The 16,064-nt window shown below is 40.6% G+C and overlaps 1 protein-coding gene across 15 annotated transcripts in view; it reads right to left on the bottom strand.

Moving 5' to 3' along the window:
• Window positions 1-16,064, bottom strand: part of DYNC1I1 (dynein cytoplasmic 1 intermediate chain 1) — a 190,981-nt gene that overhangs the window by 45,990 nt on the left and 128,927 nt on the right. For all 15 annotated transcript variants that reach the window (XR_013947359.1, XR_013947360.1, XR_013947361.1 and 12 more), the window contains 2 exons: window positions 7,112-7,258; window positions 2,763-2,876 (listed from right to left, as the gene is read on the bottom strand). Coding sequence is in view for 8 of the 15 variants with exons in the window: in XM_080582185.1 (XP_080438311.1) it covers window positions 2,763-2,876; window positions 7,112-7,258 (261 nt within the window). In the remaining 7 variants the exon portion in view is untranslated. The remainder of the gene's footprint in view (window positions 1-2,762; window positions 2,877-7,111; window positions 7,259-16,064) is intronic.

Below are 16,064 nucleotides of genomic sequence, written 5' to 3'. Positions count from 1 at the left end.
ATTCCACGGCTGTCCTTTTCTTTGGCTTTTTTTTTTTCCTTTTTCTCTTCTAAATCAGTTCTAAATGTTATGCAGAGCAGCAGGAAGGGAAGAAGAAATTGTCTGACCCAGTCACGCGATTTTGGTTTCTGCACAGGACGTTGCAAGAAGAGGCAATGTCTCAGACGAGGATGCAGTGCTCCTGCCATCCCTGCCGCTGTCTGTCGTGTTTCAGAGCAGCTGCAATGCACTGGTCTTTGCTACATCATCGTAAATCAGGCAGAGATGACAGGTGAGAATTTAAAATGTAATGGTGCAGAAACTAAAGATAATACCTTAATGGTTATACTTGCCAGCCCCAGGCTCTAATAAAAAATACAATACCCTTGTATTTACAAACGTCTTTGAAATCAGTTGTTTTTCAGGAAACACATGTAATGTCATGTGCACCTGAGGCAATTATCAGTGACATTTGTCGCTTTGCAGAACAGCATTAAAAAGTTGGGGTCATGTCACTCCTGCCACTCTAAGCATTGTTTTTCAGGGATTTTCTGAGGTAACCACAAACGTTCTCTCTAGAACCCAGCATCAAGCTACAAACCAGCAAGCATATTTTCTTTTTCTTTTCTATTTTCTAGCTATATTTCAAAGTAGATCAGCATGCCCATTTTGCTATTTCAAGTACAACCAGCATGAGTAGTTTGCGGCTGTTGCAAGATGTGTCTGCTTTGAGCAGATTTTGCACAACCCTAAGCTTTTTGGTTGTGCAGCCTAAATGGTGTAACCCAAGAATCCACAAAGGGGCTGGATGATTTACCAATTTTCATTCGCAGCTATTTAAGTGCGTATGTTTTCTGTGTTTAAAATGCCTAACCTGCTACTCTTCTCGCGCTAAAGACTGTAGCATTTTTATCAGAAGGGATTTTTGCTGTAGCTCAAGAAAGTGGGCGTCCCTGTGGGAGGAGAGGGCTGCAAATCCACAGAGAAACTCTCGCTTGATTTATATTTTTATTTCAAATACATTTGCTTCTATTAAAAAGGCAAAATAAGACTTGGAAAACGCATTCAGAGAGCACCTGTGGGCCGTATATCTCTGCAAAAATCTTCTGGGGTGAGATCATCATTTAGTGTCTCTTTAGATATGCCCAGATACTGTGGTGGACTCTCTCCTCCGTGTGCCTACATGGTGGCTGTACATGAGTTCTCTGGATCTATGTCTTTGGAAAGTTTCATACTGACACAAATCAGCAACACTCTACTCCTCCCAGTTTAAAGCTATGGCTTGTAGCTTGACGTCAAGTCCTGGGCCTTACTTTTCAAGACCACCATGAGCCATGCGCCAGATTTCAGCGTAATGTGGGGTGTGTTCCCAGCCTTGCTGAAAGCCAGTTTTGGAGCTGGGAAATTCCATCTGAGTAATGAAGTTCTGGAACTGAGATGTTCACAAATCGCTCACTCGAAATCTAGTGCTCCAGGAAGTGAACACATATGGGTGGGATTTATCTTTAAAATGTTTAAGTGAGAAATGGGGCAAGGGATTCAGGTGCCTAAACACAGATGTCTGGACCGTTTTAGATGCCTCCACTTTTATTCCAGAAGTGCAGTGGTTTCTCATAGTTCCAGGACACAACTACAAGACCCATAATGTTGTCTCAGAGGAGCGTGAGCAACAAGATCTAACTTGGAAGTTGGCCTCACTCTGAGGAGGGGATTAGATGGGAAGACTTCCAGAACCAACTTACAGTCTAAGATTTGACAGTTCTGTAACCCAGAATATCTGAAATGGTATTTCACACTGGGATGGGAGGAACTGTCCTCTGTAAGTGCCTAGTCTCTCTTTGCACTAACTGTAAAGGGAACTCAGATGACTAGCTTGGACCTGACATGGACCTTTAAACAGATAAGATTAGGAGAGGGGAGTCCCACATTCTGTGTCAACACTGAAAAGCAAATAACTCAAGAGTAATTGCACATTAATGCATGATTAATGGATGATTAATGGAATCATTAAAAGGAGTTTCTACTCAGCATTTTGAAACAAGATCAGATCCTATGATGTTTAATAAAAACAGTAATAAAATATTTTTTCTAAGAAAAGTAAAAAATGAATGATGGGTTGGAACAGAAAACGTACTACTCCAAAAGATAACACTTTAAAGATGATTTCCATAGAGCCTTTTCAGCATCAGATTCTTTGTTTAGTTTCCATTATTATAATCACTAGTGGTTTGGACAATTTTCTTGGATTTCCTTTCATTTCTGATACAAAGGAGATGGGGGAGGGGAAGCAGACAATAGCAATAAACATTCCAGAGGGGGGAGTTAGCTCTGAAACTTTTGATTTGCATTGTTTTTTCCTTTGGCTACTGAAAACAGGCAACAAACTAAGCTTTCTGACTTTTGTGCCTTGGAAATGAGTGCCTAGGGTATGTTCAGCAGCAGTGCAATCTAGTCCATATTTGTTAAACAATGCTGTAGAGTAAGTACAATTTATACCACAGGCGACTTCTGTAATTACCGTGCTTTAAAACGGATTATTTCATTTTCACTTGAAACTGACCTATGTATTAACGTATTACAATAATTACATGATTTGCGGTAAAGGAAATGGGTTTTGGCTCTTAGCAGAGACTGCTGGAAGCAAGCTGTACTCTTTCAAGTGCATCCATTGGTTTTAGTTTGTATAGGATATGAGGTTTGGCTTTTAGGAGCTATGTTCCATTAAGCAGGTATCCTGCTCTACCGAAGCTGCTTTTCTCCTGTATAGGTGAAAACAGACCCACCTGTGGAGTTGAGAGCATGTCCAGGCTCCAGGAGCACATTTTGCCATCCGTGGAGACGGTAATGAGATTGTGTGCGTTCTGTGTGCCAACCACATTGACACAATACACAGGGTGCTGGAAACACATTAACACTGGAAATCAGAGAGACATTCTCACATCTTCAAAAACACATTTCTACTATTTCATATGTCATTGTAAAGAATGATTAGGTAGTCACATAATGCCTAGAAAATAGAGGACTCAGCTTTTACCAGATACAAATTTAACTTTTTTTTTTTTTTAATTTGATTTTTAAGAGGCATGTTATGGAGGTGGAAATGTTTTCAAAGTTTCATTTTCTTCACCATAAAACAACTCAGCTGAGTAATGCTGTGAAAATACTGAATTATGTGGCTGAGATTTCACCCACAGGGACATGTATTATTCTGCTGATGGCTTCTGACACTGAAAATAACTGGCAGAAAAAGGCAAATTGTCCAAATGGAATCAAAATGAAAACTTTATTGAAGAAAGCAGCTGTGTAAAACTTGAACTTTTCCAGAATTTGGCTTGCGTGCTAAATATTTGCAAATGTACTTCAACAGAAAAATGTGAACTAGTCCATCAGCATTCTCCAGTATTGGCCAATGTACCTTTTTTTAGATCTGTCATTACAAATGTAGAGTGGCTAAATTTGGGGTGTTACACCTGGTTCGTCATATTGTTGGTCCACAGAGGCTGAATTCCACTTAGAATGCAATAATGAAAATTGGTCTATTCATTTTCCAAGAAGCCTGGTAACGTTTTGAGCCTAAAGTGTCATCTGATATCTGATGGTGACATATGAGGGATGGTTCAAGTTCAGCCATCTCCACAGTGAATAACCAGTCAGACTGAACAATGGAATTTAATTTCCTTTGACCAGTACAAGTGATAGTGATGAATTAAGAGTAAGACATATACACCAAAGAAAAACTGTGATTCTCTGGCTCTTATGCAGGTGAATAGAAGACTTGTGTCTCCAAGAAAAAAAAAAAAAAAAAGAAAAGAAAATAATAATTAAAAAAAAAAAAGCTTTTCACTAATATTTTTCTTATTTAAAGAAAATCGGGACCAAACTTAAAATAGATCCCTACACAGCTTCCAAGGGAACTCCATGTAGGGTTAGAAACCTAGTGTTTGGTCCTATAGAAATGAATGACGGAACTAGCACTTATTTAAGATTCCTTGATGCTGGTCACCTCTGTAGCCAGTAATGAAAGACGAAATCTTCAGAGCACTGGCCAGCTGCCAGGTTCGATACCAGAGCAGGCCCAGTAGATGTTCCTTCCTCTAAGTGCGGAAAGGGCACATCTGAACGCACAGCGCGTGTGCGCACACGCCGCAGATGGACTCGTTGGCCATTGCTCCTGAAATGGTGCCTTTGCTCGGACATCACCTGTACGCCCCAGAGAGTGCTAAATCACAAGCTCCACCCTAAATGCTGGTTTTCCTCTCTCTCAGGATTGTTATGGAGCTGGTTTCCCCCAGACCATCAAATGGACATCAGATCGTCCGTGGGACCCCAACCTGTCCCTCGTATGTGTCTCATGTTATTCCCCTCCTACGACGGGCTAGCGGTGAGCTAATTACCACAGTGCTTAATATGATTAGTGCATACCGATGTGCGAAATTAGCATAGCCCTATTTCTTAATGGGTGTTTGACCTTCAGTAGGCGAATGGGGACAGAAGGGGTGGGAGGGAGCTAATGCAACCAGTGTTGCAGCTTGAATATTTAGGGGGAAGGCAGAAAGTGAGCCATGTCATTCCATCAGCACCTCTGTGTGCCAGGTCTGGCTTTAATCAAGGTTGCCAACCATCAATTTCATGCACAATAAAACTCAAGGCAGAAATGAAAAGACGTAAGGAGAATGGATGAAAAAGACAACCAACTGTATTTAACAGAAAGTCTAAACAGGCTCCTTCCTTTCAAAGGGTCGCTGCCAGCTTGCTTTTATTTATTTTGGAAATGAAATCATCATGCAAAAGGGTTTTGTCCTAATTAAAATTTCCTGTTGTCCCAAGTGCAGATGTGTGGTGGGTGTGAAAGGAAATTAGTGAGTAAGCTGCGGGTAGAGTTCTCTTTCCTGGTGAATCGAAGCAGCAATCAGTGAGACTAAACTGAAGGAAGGTTTAAGTCAGAGATAGCACTGTACCTATCTGTTTCAAATGAACAAAGTGAGAGAAAAAGAAGAGAAAAATCCATTTTTTCACATATGGCATAAGTACAAATCAAAAAGTGACTATTCAATTCATTTATCCAGCAGTGCACAAAGTAACATTGCCACAGTAGAGTTGTCTTAATTTAATCCTTTTACTTGGTAGCTAGGATTCAAGCCAGCCTTTTGCAACCAAGACTTCATTTACAGTTTATGCAAGTGATTTCTATATTAACATAAAGTAAGCACTCTTTTCTTGTAAAATCTGATCAGTCCTTACAAACAGCATGCTTCCTCATGTTATACTGTATAAACACTTATTTATACTAATCCAAGACTGCACATAAAGTGCGCATCCACAACAGAAAGTAATTTATTTTTATTTGTCAAAAGCAAAACATCACATATTGTCCTATTGCAATAATAAACCCATTTTAATATATAATTCCAGGAGGTACAATTTTGTCTTAGACATTTTTGAGTGTAAACAAATTACTTCCCATTAATCTTTTCTTTTCCACTAGATTTTGAGTCCCAGTTGTTCAATTTTCAGTGATAGTCAGTTTCTTGCCATTAGTTTTCTGGTCTACTACATCTCTAAATTGCACTTCCAGGAGAGACTATTTCCTTTCATGGAGATTGAACACCATTACTGGCGATAAAATGAGCAAAAACATTAGGGAAATGAAAAGCAATGTTGAAGTTGCAACCCATGGCACAGATCATTAGATTATTACATCAACATTCATGATAGTGGAAATTTAGGGAACAATATTTGTACTGCCTGGCCCACTAAGCATGTCTGTGCACACCTGTCATTTTTTAATATGAGACATGCCATCATAATACTGGCCCCACACCAAATCTTTTGCTTTAATTCATATGACATGGCTTTTAGACATTGTCTTTTAACTCCAGGGATTATGTTGTCACAGTCAAGTAAAAGCTGAACCTTGATCCGCAAATTCCAAAGATAAGAATCACACAACTGTAGAAGCTGGAGGTGCAAAAGATCTATCACTTTGTCTGATCCTTCTCTCTGCTAGAACAAGATTATTATCTTTCAGACTGCTTTGTGTAGTTCAGTTTCTTATGTTTCAGAAAATTTTGCGCATTTTACCACATTCTTATTACATTTTTATCCTCTTTTCAGGTTATATTTTCTTTTCCACTTCCCACTCAGGAATGGTCCCAAGCCCGGTCCCAAGATGAGATACGTTTACCATCCACAGAGTAAACCTTCCAGCTCATACAAATAGTCTGTCTGAGTCCAAACTCTCAAATAGGAGAGCTCAAGGATGCTCAGCATCTCAGGGCAGGATGGACTGGAGCTCAGCACCATAGCAGATTGAGGACACTTTAGTAGGCCATCTAGACTTTTCTCTTCCTCCAGCAAAATATGGGTATTTTGCAATATAAGAGCATCTTCTACTACAGATACAATCTTTGTACCATGGAGAAACTCTCTTCCTTCTCAAGCATTTTGTGCTGCTCTGCCTGTTTATCTCCCAAACATCACCAGCGTCCTGTGCCATCATCACTTTATTTGTGGCTATGTTTGTGTGTTGGCAAAATGCACTTCCATGTCATTCTGTTGAAACTAACTGTCCCTCACTGTGCAAGCTCTACTCTATGGTCCTGTCTGGAACAGAAAATTCATGTATTTCTCTACTGGAAAACAGAAGCAAACTGCCTCACAATCTTCAAAGGCACAAGTGTCTACTTACCAGACTGTTAGATCACTGTGGGTGCCTAACCTGTTTCAAGAGACAAACTCTTGTACAGGTAGAGAATAATAAATGATTCAAATTGTCTGCCGTGCTGGACTGACAGACACACAGTCCCTATAGTAACCTGGCTCTCTTGCATAGGCAGTGGAGAGCAAGACTCACAGTGCCACTGTGGTGGCACACAGGGGTCTCACTCAAGTGTTGTAACTGCTCCTGCCCTCTTCCTTAGAAAGGAGGATAATCTCCCGACCTGACAATACGAAGTGTGATGGTTTAACACAGCAGGTGATTGTACATTTCCCTCATCTATTTCTTTCCCTTCACGGGCCAAATTTATGTTTGCATCTGTGTGGCTACCAGCACTATAGACACAACCAGATATCCCCACTTCCCTGCTGACTAATTCCTCTAAGGAAAGGATGAGGTGATTTTTATCCTTACCGTGTGAGCAGCAGCAGATAAAGGAGTTCTCTGAACTGGAGTCCGCCTGTGACTGCGATTATCCCACAACACAATTTGGCCAGAGTATGTTCCACCAACAACCAGGTTTGGGTGAAAGCGGGCAAAACAGACAGACATCACAGATGACTGGAGTAAAACAGGTAGAAAAGAAGAGAGGGGTTAGATGGCCAGTCACATTCAGTTATCCTTAAGGAAGCACGTTGTACTTAGCATTTTGTAGTTTAGAAATCAATGCATGACTCCTATTTGCATTCCTTGCACACCAATAATTCTGCTAAACCAATAGGACACATGCAAGGAACTAATTTTGAGCCTAAAATGTGTAGTTCCATCGGTCCTAGGAAAAATAGGAACCATAGGATAAGTTTTAGTGTGACGATAAATACCTGAGATACTCTCTTCATGACAGTGATAGGAAAGTACTTCATTTCCTTCCCAAAAGTGAGAACTTAAAGCAACCAGATGTCAAACCAACAGAGGCTCCTGCCCCACAATTTCTCAGCAGGGAGACTTCTTCCTCTATTGCTCTTCCAACTTTTAACTCTCAAACAATTTGAGATGAGTCTGTGAGAGGCCCTCCAAAGTGCACCTCGAGGTGTGCTGCCTTGAGAGCACTGGCTGACAAGCAGAGTCTCATTGTTGGATCAATGTCTGATTTCTCTGCTACAGAAAAGCCATTCTCTAAGGGACTCACACTTTCCTTTACACTGGTTGAGCAGAAATTCTTGAACACTTTAATGACAGCTGGGTTGCCTTTGCACATTTTCTTTAACTGGGGATGCCGAGGAGCCAGACTGGTGTAACAGTTGCCATCTGGTAGGGTGCTCCACAAGCCAGTATGGAGATTGATATCTGTCTCAATTACCTCCTTCAAGTCTCTTTAAAATAACATACAATATCTGAAGTCTTCTAGGGAACAGTCCCCAGAACCTTAATGTGCCAACAAGCTACAGCCAACAGCAACAAGCTGTAACTCCTTCAAGTCCTCCCTTCTCTTTTTAAGGAATTATTTTCCATTTTTATATAATTGGTCCTGGTTTTGTCTCTGTTTTATGTAAATTGGAAAGCAAAAGTTACAGTATTCATATAATTTCCAGAGAATTCACATACTAATAAGGACAGTTTGCAAACAGAAGCAAATGTCATTTTTCCACGGGAAGTTTCAGTGATGCTTACAAGCCACAAAGCAAGACTTTAACTTCTGTGGCAATTGCAGTCAGAAAGTTAAATTCACTGTTAGTGGTCACATTCTTAAAATTTCATTTTCTGACTCTTTCCAACCAGTGCTGGTAACAAATCTTTGTTATAGTTCAATGACTGGATATTCTGAAGTGGTGATATTCCTATTCCATTTAATTCAGTGACAAAGGGTTAACGGTATTACTGTATGTCAGTTGCATAAAAAGCATTGCAGACATTTAAGTAAACTTTGTTGATCTGAGAACACAGGAGCTGCCAAACTGAACTAGACCCAGTGTCTACCTAGCTGAAGATCCTGTCTCTGGCAAGAGTAGATGGAGTTATAAAACTTTGACGTGGGCAGATGTGTGGTCATCTTGCTTTCCTATGCCTCATCATGATTTCTAGCAGCTAGAGACTGGTTTCAGCTCTTACACCAGAGATTTAATAGCCTTTCCAATAGGGTTGGAATTAATTATGCTAACTCTTGATGTTTATAACTAGGTTAATAAGAATAAAGCAAAATGTGCAGTTTCAATAGCTTTTACTGAATTCATGTGGCTGGCTGATATCCATTGTCTAAAGCCAGATTTTATGCTAAAATAACCTAGCAGAAATGCTTACATCATACAGCAATATATTCAATCCTGTATTTTTGACCTAGTAAAGCCAAGAATAATAAAATCACCAAGATGATGACATAAGTTGCCACTACCTTTTTCTTTCCCATTTTCTCTGAATTTTCAGGGGTGTTCATTTGACATCTATGATCCCTTCTCTTCTCTACTAAAGCTTTTCATATATTTCTCCGATGTTATATAGTCTAGTATCTAGTGACTAGATGATTCGTATATATAATTGTCTGTTTCAGTCCGTATCTATCTAAGCACTTAAGCGCAATAATATACTACGGTCAGCTGCAGCAACAAATGGTAGGTCCCAAGCACCACTTCCAAAAGACCTATTAGCTTTACAGATATGAAAAAAAAACCCACCACCTTTTATTAACAGTACTTTGGTACTGCTAAGAGGGACTTAAAACTCAGCTACAATGCAGCTGCCATCCGGTTTCCACAGAACCCCCATACATTATAATTAAAACGACCCTACAGCAGATGTTCTACATTTTATCTCTTTGTTTAATGGCTTCATGAGTTGTTTTAATCAACCCCGCTCATTCCTTATAACTAAGCTGACAGATATTCTTACACGAAGTGAAATAGCCAGATGATTCTAAAATAGTACAGCTACACCGCTGTGTACACCCCACAGCAGCTACAAGGCTCCACATGTATTTTAAGAAACCCCAACTCAAACAGTCGTTCCACAACAAAGTTCTCAGTTTGTCCGAAACAAACTTTTGGGAGACTCTGAAGCCGGGCAAAGTAGCCAAGTGGACAGTGTATTTTTAAATGCTGTGTTTTCATGGTTAGAATGTTTTTGAATTCAGAATCCCAGAACACAGTCGAATGGTCAGGATATAAACTGCTAAAGTGTGTTTTTCATAAAGTTCAAAAATAACCTACAGACATGACACGGACTTAAGCCCTCTGCACTGCTTCTAGTTTTACTTGTTCCAAAGCTGCTCGCATTCTTCAGCTGATGAAATGTGCACATCCTTTTAATTATGGCAATATTATTTTTCTACTGAGGAAAAACTTCTGTCAGATATTAGAATTTAACAATTTAAGGACTCCACTCCATAGCACTTAATAAAGTGATTATTTTCTTAAAGTTAATGGCAGTACGCAGATGAGTAAGGGCTGTAAGATCCAGCCCATTCATTTAAGAACTTTAAAAGCATTAATTTCTTAGCTTTAATGGGAGAGAGCGGCAGACAGGTCTCCAGTCTGTCTGAACAGCTCTGTGCTCAAGGAGAGCAGCAGAAACCATTCCCTGTAAGCCTCTTCTGCCTGCAGGCTGCGTCTTGATGCAGATTCAAGCAGTCTTGCTCCCCTAAAACAGAGTTTTGCCATTGACTTCAAAGGGGGAAGAACCAGCACATGGTTGGGTTATAAAATAACAGTGTATCCTTCTTTGCACTTCTTCCACACCTTTCTAGGGAAATCTCACAGCACTTTCCAGTAACAGTAAAGCTTCCCAGTTTTCCAATGGGCTATATTTTACCTGCTGCATACGCGTAGTTAACGTATTGCACAGGACAGAAGCAGCTGGTTTCACAGTATATGGCCACAGTGCAGAAAGAAATTTAAGAGGGGTCATGTCAGAAGGAAATTCCTCTGGGAGTTTTGTGTCCACAGTACAAAAGCAGCGCGTAGAAGAGGGGGTAAACACCACGGTCTCTTTGTGGGTGCCACTGAATATCTGTCTGCAAGTTGTCAGCACCCTCCAGAGCCCAGAAACCCCCAGTGCTTGGTCACCTTCATTTTTCTGAACTGCTTTGCGCAGTGAATCACATCATTATTCTCTTTAGCTTAACGCTCTGGTGTTTTCTCCCTCTGTGTAAATACAGTTTACTGGGTTTAGCTTCCTCTGCCTCTCCTTAGCTTTCCCAACATCCCCGCCAAAGCACTTCTGGCACTTCTGGTTTTGTGATTTTCCATCCAGCTTTTCTGCTCCTTTATCCTAGTGATGGCTTTCCGTTGGGTGCCACCATGCTTGTGCTGCTGCCTGTCCGCGGAGGTGAGCAGCTCTCACACAACCCAACAAGCAGGTCTGAGTTAGCTCCAGGTCAGAGTACTGCCCGGGCAAAAGGAGAGCCAGGCCCAGGCTGATACACCTGAGATTGGTGCTGGGCAAAGAGGTGATCCCACCTCCCAAGTGCTAAAGCTTCTGCTCCCAGCTGTGACATTGAGCTTTGAAAACGTAGCTTAGGAACCAGATCATGGCATGGCCCCGCTCTCGTCTCAGCAAAGAGAGGGCTGTTCTCAGAAAAATAAACCTTGTCCATCCCTTCCAGAGGCCTGAAGCTGGAGGGAACAAGGCAGCGTGTCCCAGTGGCCTTCGTGGGCAGTTGTCTCACCCTGTATGGGGAGAAGTGGCGGTGTGGTGGCTTTGTTCAGCCACCTTCGCCTCCTCCCACCATGCCGATGCACTCGATTGAAACAGGCCCCAAGCCCTCTTCAAGTGGCTGGCAGAGCTGTTTTTTATTTTAGAAGCTTAATCCAGCCCAGATTTGGATTAATGATGGCACATCCCTTCAACCACAGATACACATGCTCAGGACAGTCATTTAGATTTTGCTTACTGACCTCAGTACCCACATCTGATGTGCGCAAGGCCCCAGAGACTCAGCTGTCTGTGCTCGTGTCCATAGATTCGGATGGCACTCTGCCCAGCCACCAGTTGAACAAGTTCACAAGGACCTGGGTGCTAAACAATAATGACTTTAAATAGCCAACAACTACTGCATTCAGCGAGACCTCTTCTGCAGGAAACCACCCCCGTAGGCAGCGTTGCCATACTGGTGCCATATGACTACACTTGACACCAGATGGATCTCCAGACAATACTTTGTCAGTGGGAAGAAGAGACCGGAGGAGTTCACAGGCATTTCTAGGCTCCAGAACACCAGGTTATATTGCAGCAGGCACTCAGGAAACTCCTGGGTAGATTTTCTAGCTGAGCAAACACATGTGAAAGAGCACTGCCGTCTGTGGCACGCTACTACAGGTCAGTCTAACACAGACAACAGCAGGCAATAAAATTAACTGCAGCCGAGCGCTGCAAAGCCTGTGATGAAGAAGCAGATCAAGCTTCAGGGAATTAGCTTTGAGGGACTGAGAGCACAGGGACGAAGCTGTGGTACTGTTGTTAGCAAGAACCATGCAAAAGTGCCAGACCCCTAGTACTTTATCTAAAGGAACTGAGGAATAGAGATTGAACCTTTGACCACCTATGCCTCGGGACTGAACCTTTGACCACCTATGCCTCCTCTCCCAAGGAATAAATAAAGACAATAATTTACATTATTTACATAATTTTCTCCTAACCCTTTGCTCTCACAGCAGCTCATCAAGTAGAGCATTCGAAGAGTCTAAGCAGAGTCCCTCTGAGAGTTGCCACATCTTCTGACCAGGCAATCAGGAGACTGTCTTCTCACGCCTACATGAGGAGACACTACACACACTTATACACGGCCCCAGAACAGATACAGATGATACACCTCAGCTGCACAGGTGGATTAAAATCATCATCTAGAAACAAAGCAGCAACTGAGATACTAAATAAAATCCTTTTTCCTTGTCAGACCAAGGACTGAGAATCAGAGTGGAAAAGCAGCGGTGTCAGATCAGAACACTGGTTCCTCTTTTTAGCATCCTATTATCATGAAAGAAGGTGTGAGATACCTTGAAAGAGACAATTCTCAGTTGACTTTGCCCTGGCTACTGAGATACATGGATTTGTACACTGACATGAAGCCTACGTGCCCTCCAGAAGTCTTACTTATTTTTAGTGTCAGCTATTATAATTCTGGATATTTCTGTTTCACATAAGTGTCTAAGTATAATTAGGAGATAATGAGCAAACGGTGGAGAGGATAATAAAACAAATAAAATTGTTTTTCCCAGTTAAGTTTGAAAAGTTACCTAAGATATGATTTCTGTGTATAGAAACCTTTAACAAAGAGATTAATTCTAAATTCCAAAGGCTTTCAGTTCCAAGCTATTCTGTATTACTTCCTCTGACTCTCTTCCTATTGAACTATGAAATAGCATCTGAAAGATTTTGTGCCAGAGATTATCTGTGGTACCATATAAAATTTGCCTTCTAATAAAAATAAAATAAAAGCAGTTGACATCCTTCACATATTTAAAAAAAATAAATAAAACCAAAGAAACACTTCTTCAAACCAAATGTCAAAATCCTGTTTAATTAAAAAAAGGAAGTTTATACTTGGTTATGGTGTGTGTTGACATCTATCCCTTTGATTTACAAGAGTATGGACTGGAAAGAACAGATTGCTTTATTCAAGAGAAAGAAAAGAGGGAGGGGGGCCCAGTGTGACAGGAAAGAGTGTAGGCTGTATTAACTTCAGTGCTTGTTAAAACATGAAGGATTAATGGTAGAAAGGGAGGGAAGAATTGTGAATGTCTCCAGTTTAGGATCTTCAAAAATGTTTGGGGATTCTAAGAATGTCTCACCCGACCACATGAAAGCTGCACAGAGAGGCGCAGCCACACGACTGCTCTAAATCCAAAGCTGGTATTGCTCCACTTATACCATCAAACCGATAGAGCTGAAATGTAGCCACAAATTAAATTTATTTTTATTGAAAAAGTACTAAGTCCTTAAAAAAGAAGGGAAAGAGTATGTCAGGAAACACAGCTCCTTCTTAGCTGAGTTTACAGGGTAGGTAAGTCTGACATCTAACCTCAGTGCTGACATCTGAGCATTGCAGCAGAATAAGAGCACTCTGCCCAAGTCTGCCGAAAGGCAACATCCAGCCTCGTGCCTGCCTTTTTCAGCAGGGCAGAAAGCTGAGCCTTTTACTTTCATCTCTGTAACTGCAGGTTCAGCCTGAGTAACTACAAGAACAAGATAATCAGAACAAAGTCCTCAAGCTGCCTTGCCAAAAGGAAATCTTCACTTCAGCTCTTTTGGAAAGTGTATTTGCTAATACTGTTCATTCAGTGGTGTTGCAATGACTCAGAAAAGTAGTGAGACTGCTGTATTGAAAAAGCAGATAAACATGATGCTTTTCAAATGTGATGGGGGAGATTCTGCCCGTGTTTATCCATGACTGCAACAACAAATCAGTTTGATAATCCTCAATTACTACATATACATGCAAGCCTAAGAATACAGTCTTTGCTGAATATATTTTATCAGAGCAAGGATTAAAGAATTAAAGCCTGGAGAAATAAGGAGCACATGAAATTTGAGTTGTTTTTTTTTTTTTTTTTTTTTTTCCCCCAACTGATTACATGCTAAGTACTCAGTTTGTCTGTTTTCTCTGACTAGGACCTGGCTGCTTATCAAATTGCAGGGTCAAATCCTTAATGTCTGTATGCGTGTGCATTAAATGGAGAGGAAATCACTTCCTTGGCTTGCCTGTTTTATTTAGGCCATGGCACTCTGACAGTTATACAACAGCACTCTTAATTATTTTGATGAGATTATTCACAAGTCTTAAGTGAAGGGTCTGAGATTGCTTTGTTACAATGGGCTTGTAACAAATTTCTTTCAAAGGTATCTCAATCTGGTTAAGGCCTCTAGGATCTAACATATAATAGCATTACATGAACATTTTTCTTGGCACACAGGTCTGAAATGCCACTTGGTAAGAAGCAGTTCTTACTCTGAAGAATGTTCAGTTGCTTTCTGCAAATACGTGTCTGGTGGCAGAATTTTCCTATCACCTAAAAGAAATCCTTTAGAAATAAGTCATCATGTACATGAGACAAACAACAGAAGTTGTATGGTGTGTTTAAGTTTCTACTGACACTTTTGATTGTAGCGATTGCTGTTTTCATACAGTGGGAAATTCCAAGAGATTTTAAATATAAAAATCTTTGGTGAATTGCAGCTTGAGTGATTTTCTAGTGATGAAACTTCCTTAGCGTTGTGCTCACATTTACTGTTATTCGCTTTGACTTCTATTTGAAAAACCATCTCAAACGCAAAAGGTGTCCATCCACTCCCCAGCTGGCTGGTGACACAACATATCTATTTAGCTGCTGCAAGTGCTCTGGAAAATCCCATTGCCTGCCTTTCTTTCTCGTTGTCTTTAGGCACCTAACCACATTTGTAAATCTGGATCATAATCATTGGAACATAAATCAATGTCTTAACAGTTTCTGTCTGTCAGCGGCCAAAATTCAGATTCACCAACAATCAATTCCCAACTATATTTCATTGCTAATTCAGGGCAAGATGTGAGCCTTTTATTTTCTACTTGTACACTCTGCTACGGAGAAAGTACACAGCTTTCCTTTCAACAGTAAGTAATGTCAGGTTACAATTGTCAGCCATCCTTTTTTTTTTTTTTTTTTTAATCATCAAAGGACTTATTGGACTCGACTTTGAATATTAAAGGCCTGTTTATGACACAGATAGCTACCCTGAAGAAAAAATCTCAACCAAAGCATGAACTCCATCTTTCTCTAGCAATGACCACCCTCCCATGGAAGTGGCAATGCAAGCTGCATGCATGTTAGCTCAGTTGGGTTTGGATTTCATCTGGTTCAGAAGATCAGTAAAATAAGTCACAATGAACTGTCTGCAGTAATTCATAAGGGGACAATAACTGAAGTCAAACAAAACATTTTACATTTGACTTTTCAACTCCATTGAAATGCTTAATTCTCCATTCCCCCCAGACTCTAAAGAAGTATGCTTAAGGACATGGTTTTTGCACAATTTTATGGATGGTTCAACTAAGATTCCAGCAACAACTGTAGCAAATATCCCTAATGCTATGCACTGTCTTGAAAACTATACCCTATGTACAGCCTGCTGTGTATATATTAAATCTATTGTAAGTACATGCTGATAATATAATAAAGAATGAAAACTGATGCTTTCCAGATCCCTTTTCATTCTCTTCAGCACTCCTATCGGCAAGCAGGGCAGAGATTGCAGCGTTCAGTGCCAGATGGTTCTGAAAAAGGCAGTGTGTTAAGTATAGGACAAGTTTTCAAAAGCCATCTCCATCTGCGTAGCCTTAAAGCGCAGATTGCATTTCCACACATTATTATTCATGTGTGTGGATGGCAGAATAGAGATGATAAGAAAAGAGTCCATGGTGGAAAAAAAATATAAAAATAAATAAAATAAAAGGAGGAGTTTA

This window comes from Anser brachyrhynchus (genome assembly GCF_964034855.1).
Source record: "Anser brachyrhynchus genome assembly, chromosome: 2".
Classification (NCBI taxonomy): Eukaryota; Metazoa; Chordata; class Aves; order Anseriformes; family Anatidae; genus Anser; species Anser brachyrhynchus.
Note: the sequence above shows the minus strand (reverse complement) of the source record. Positions and strands in the feature narration are given on the sequence as shown.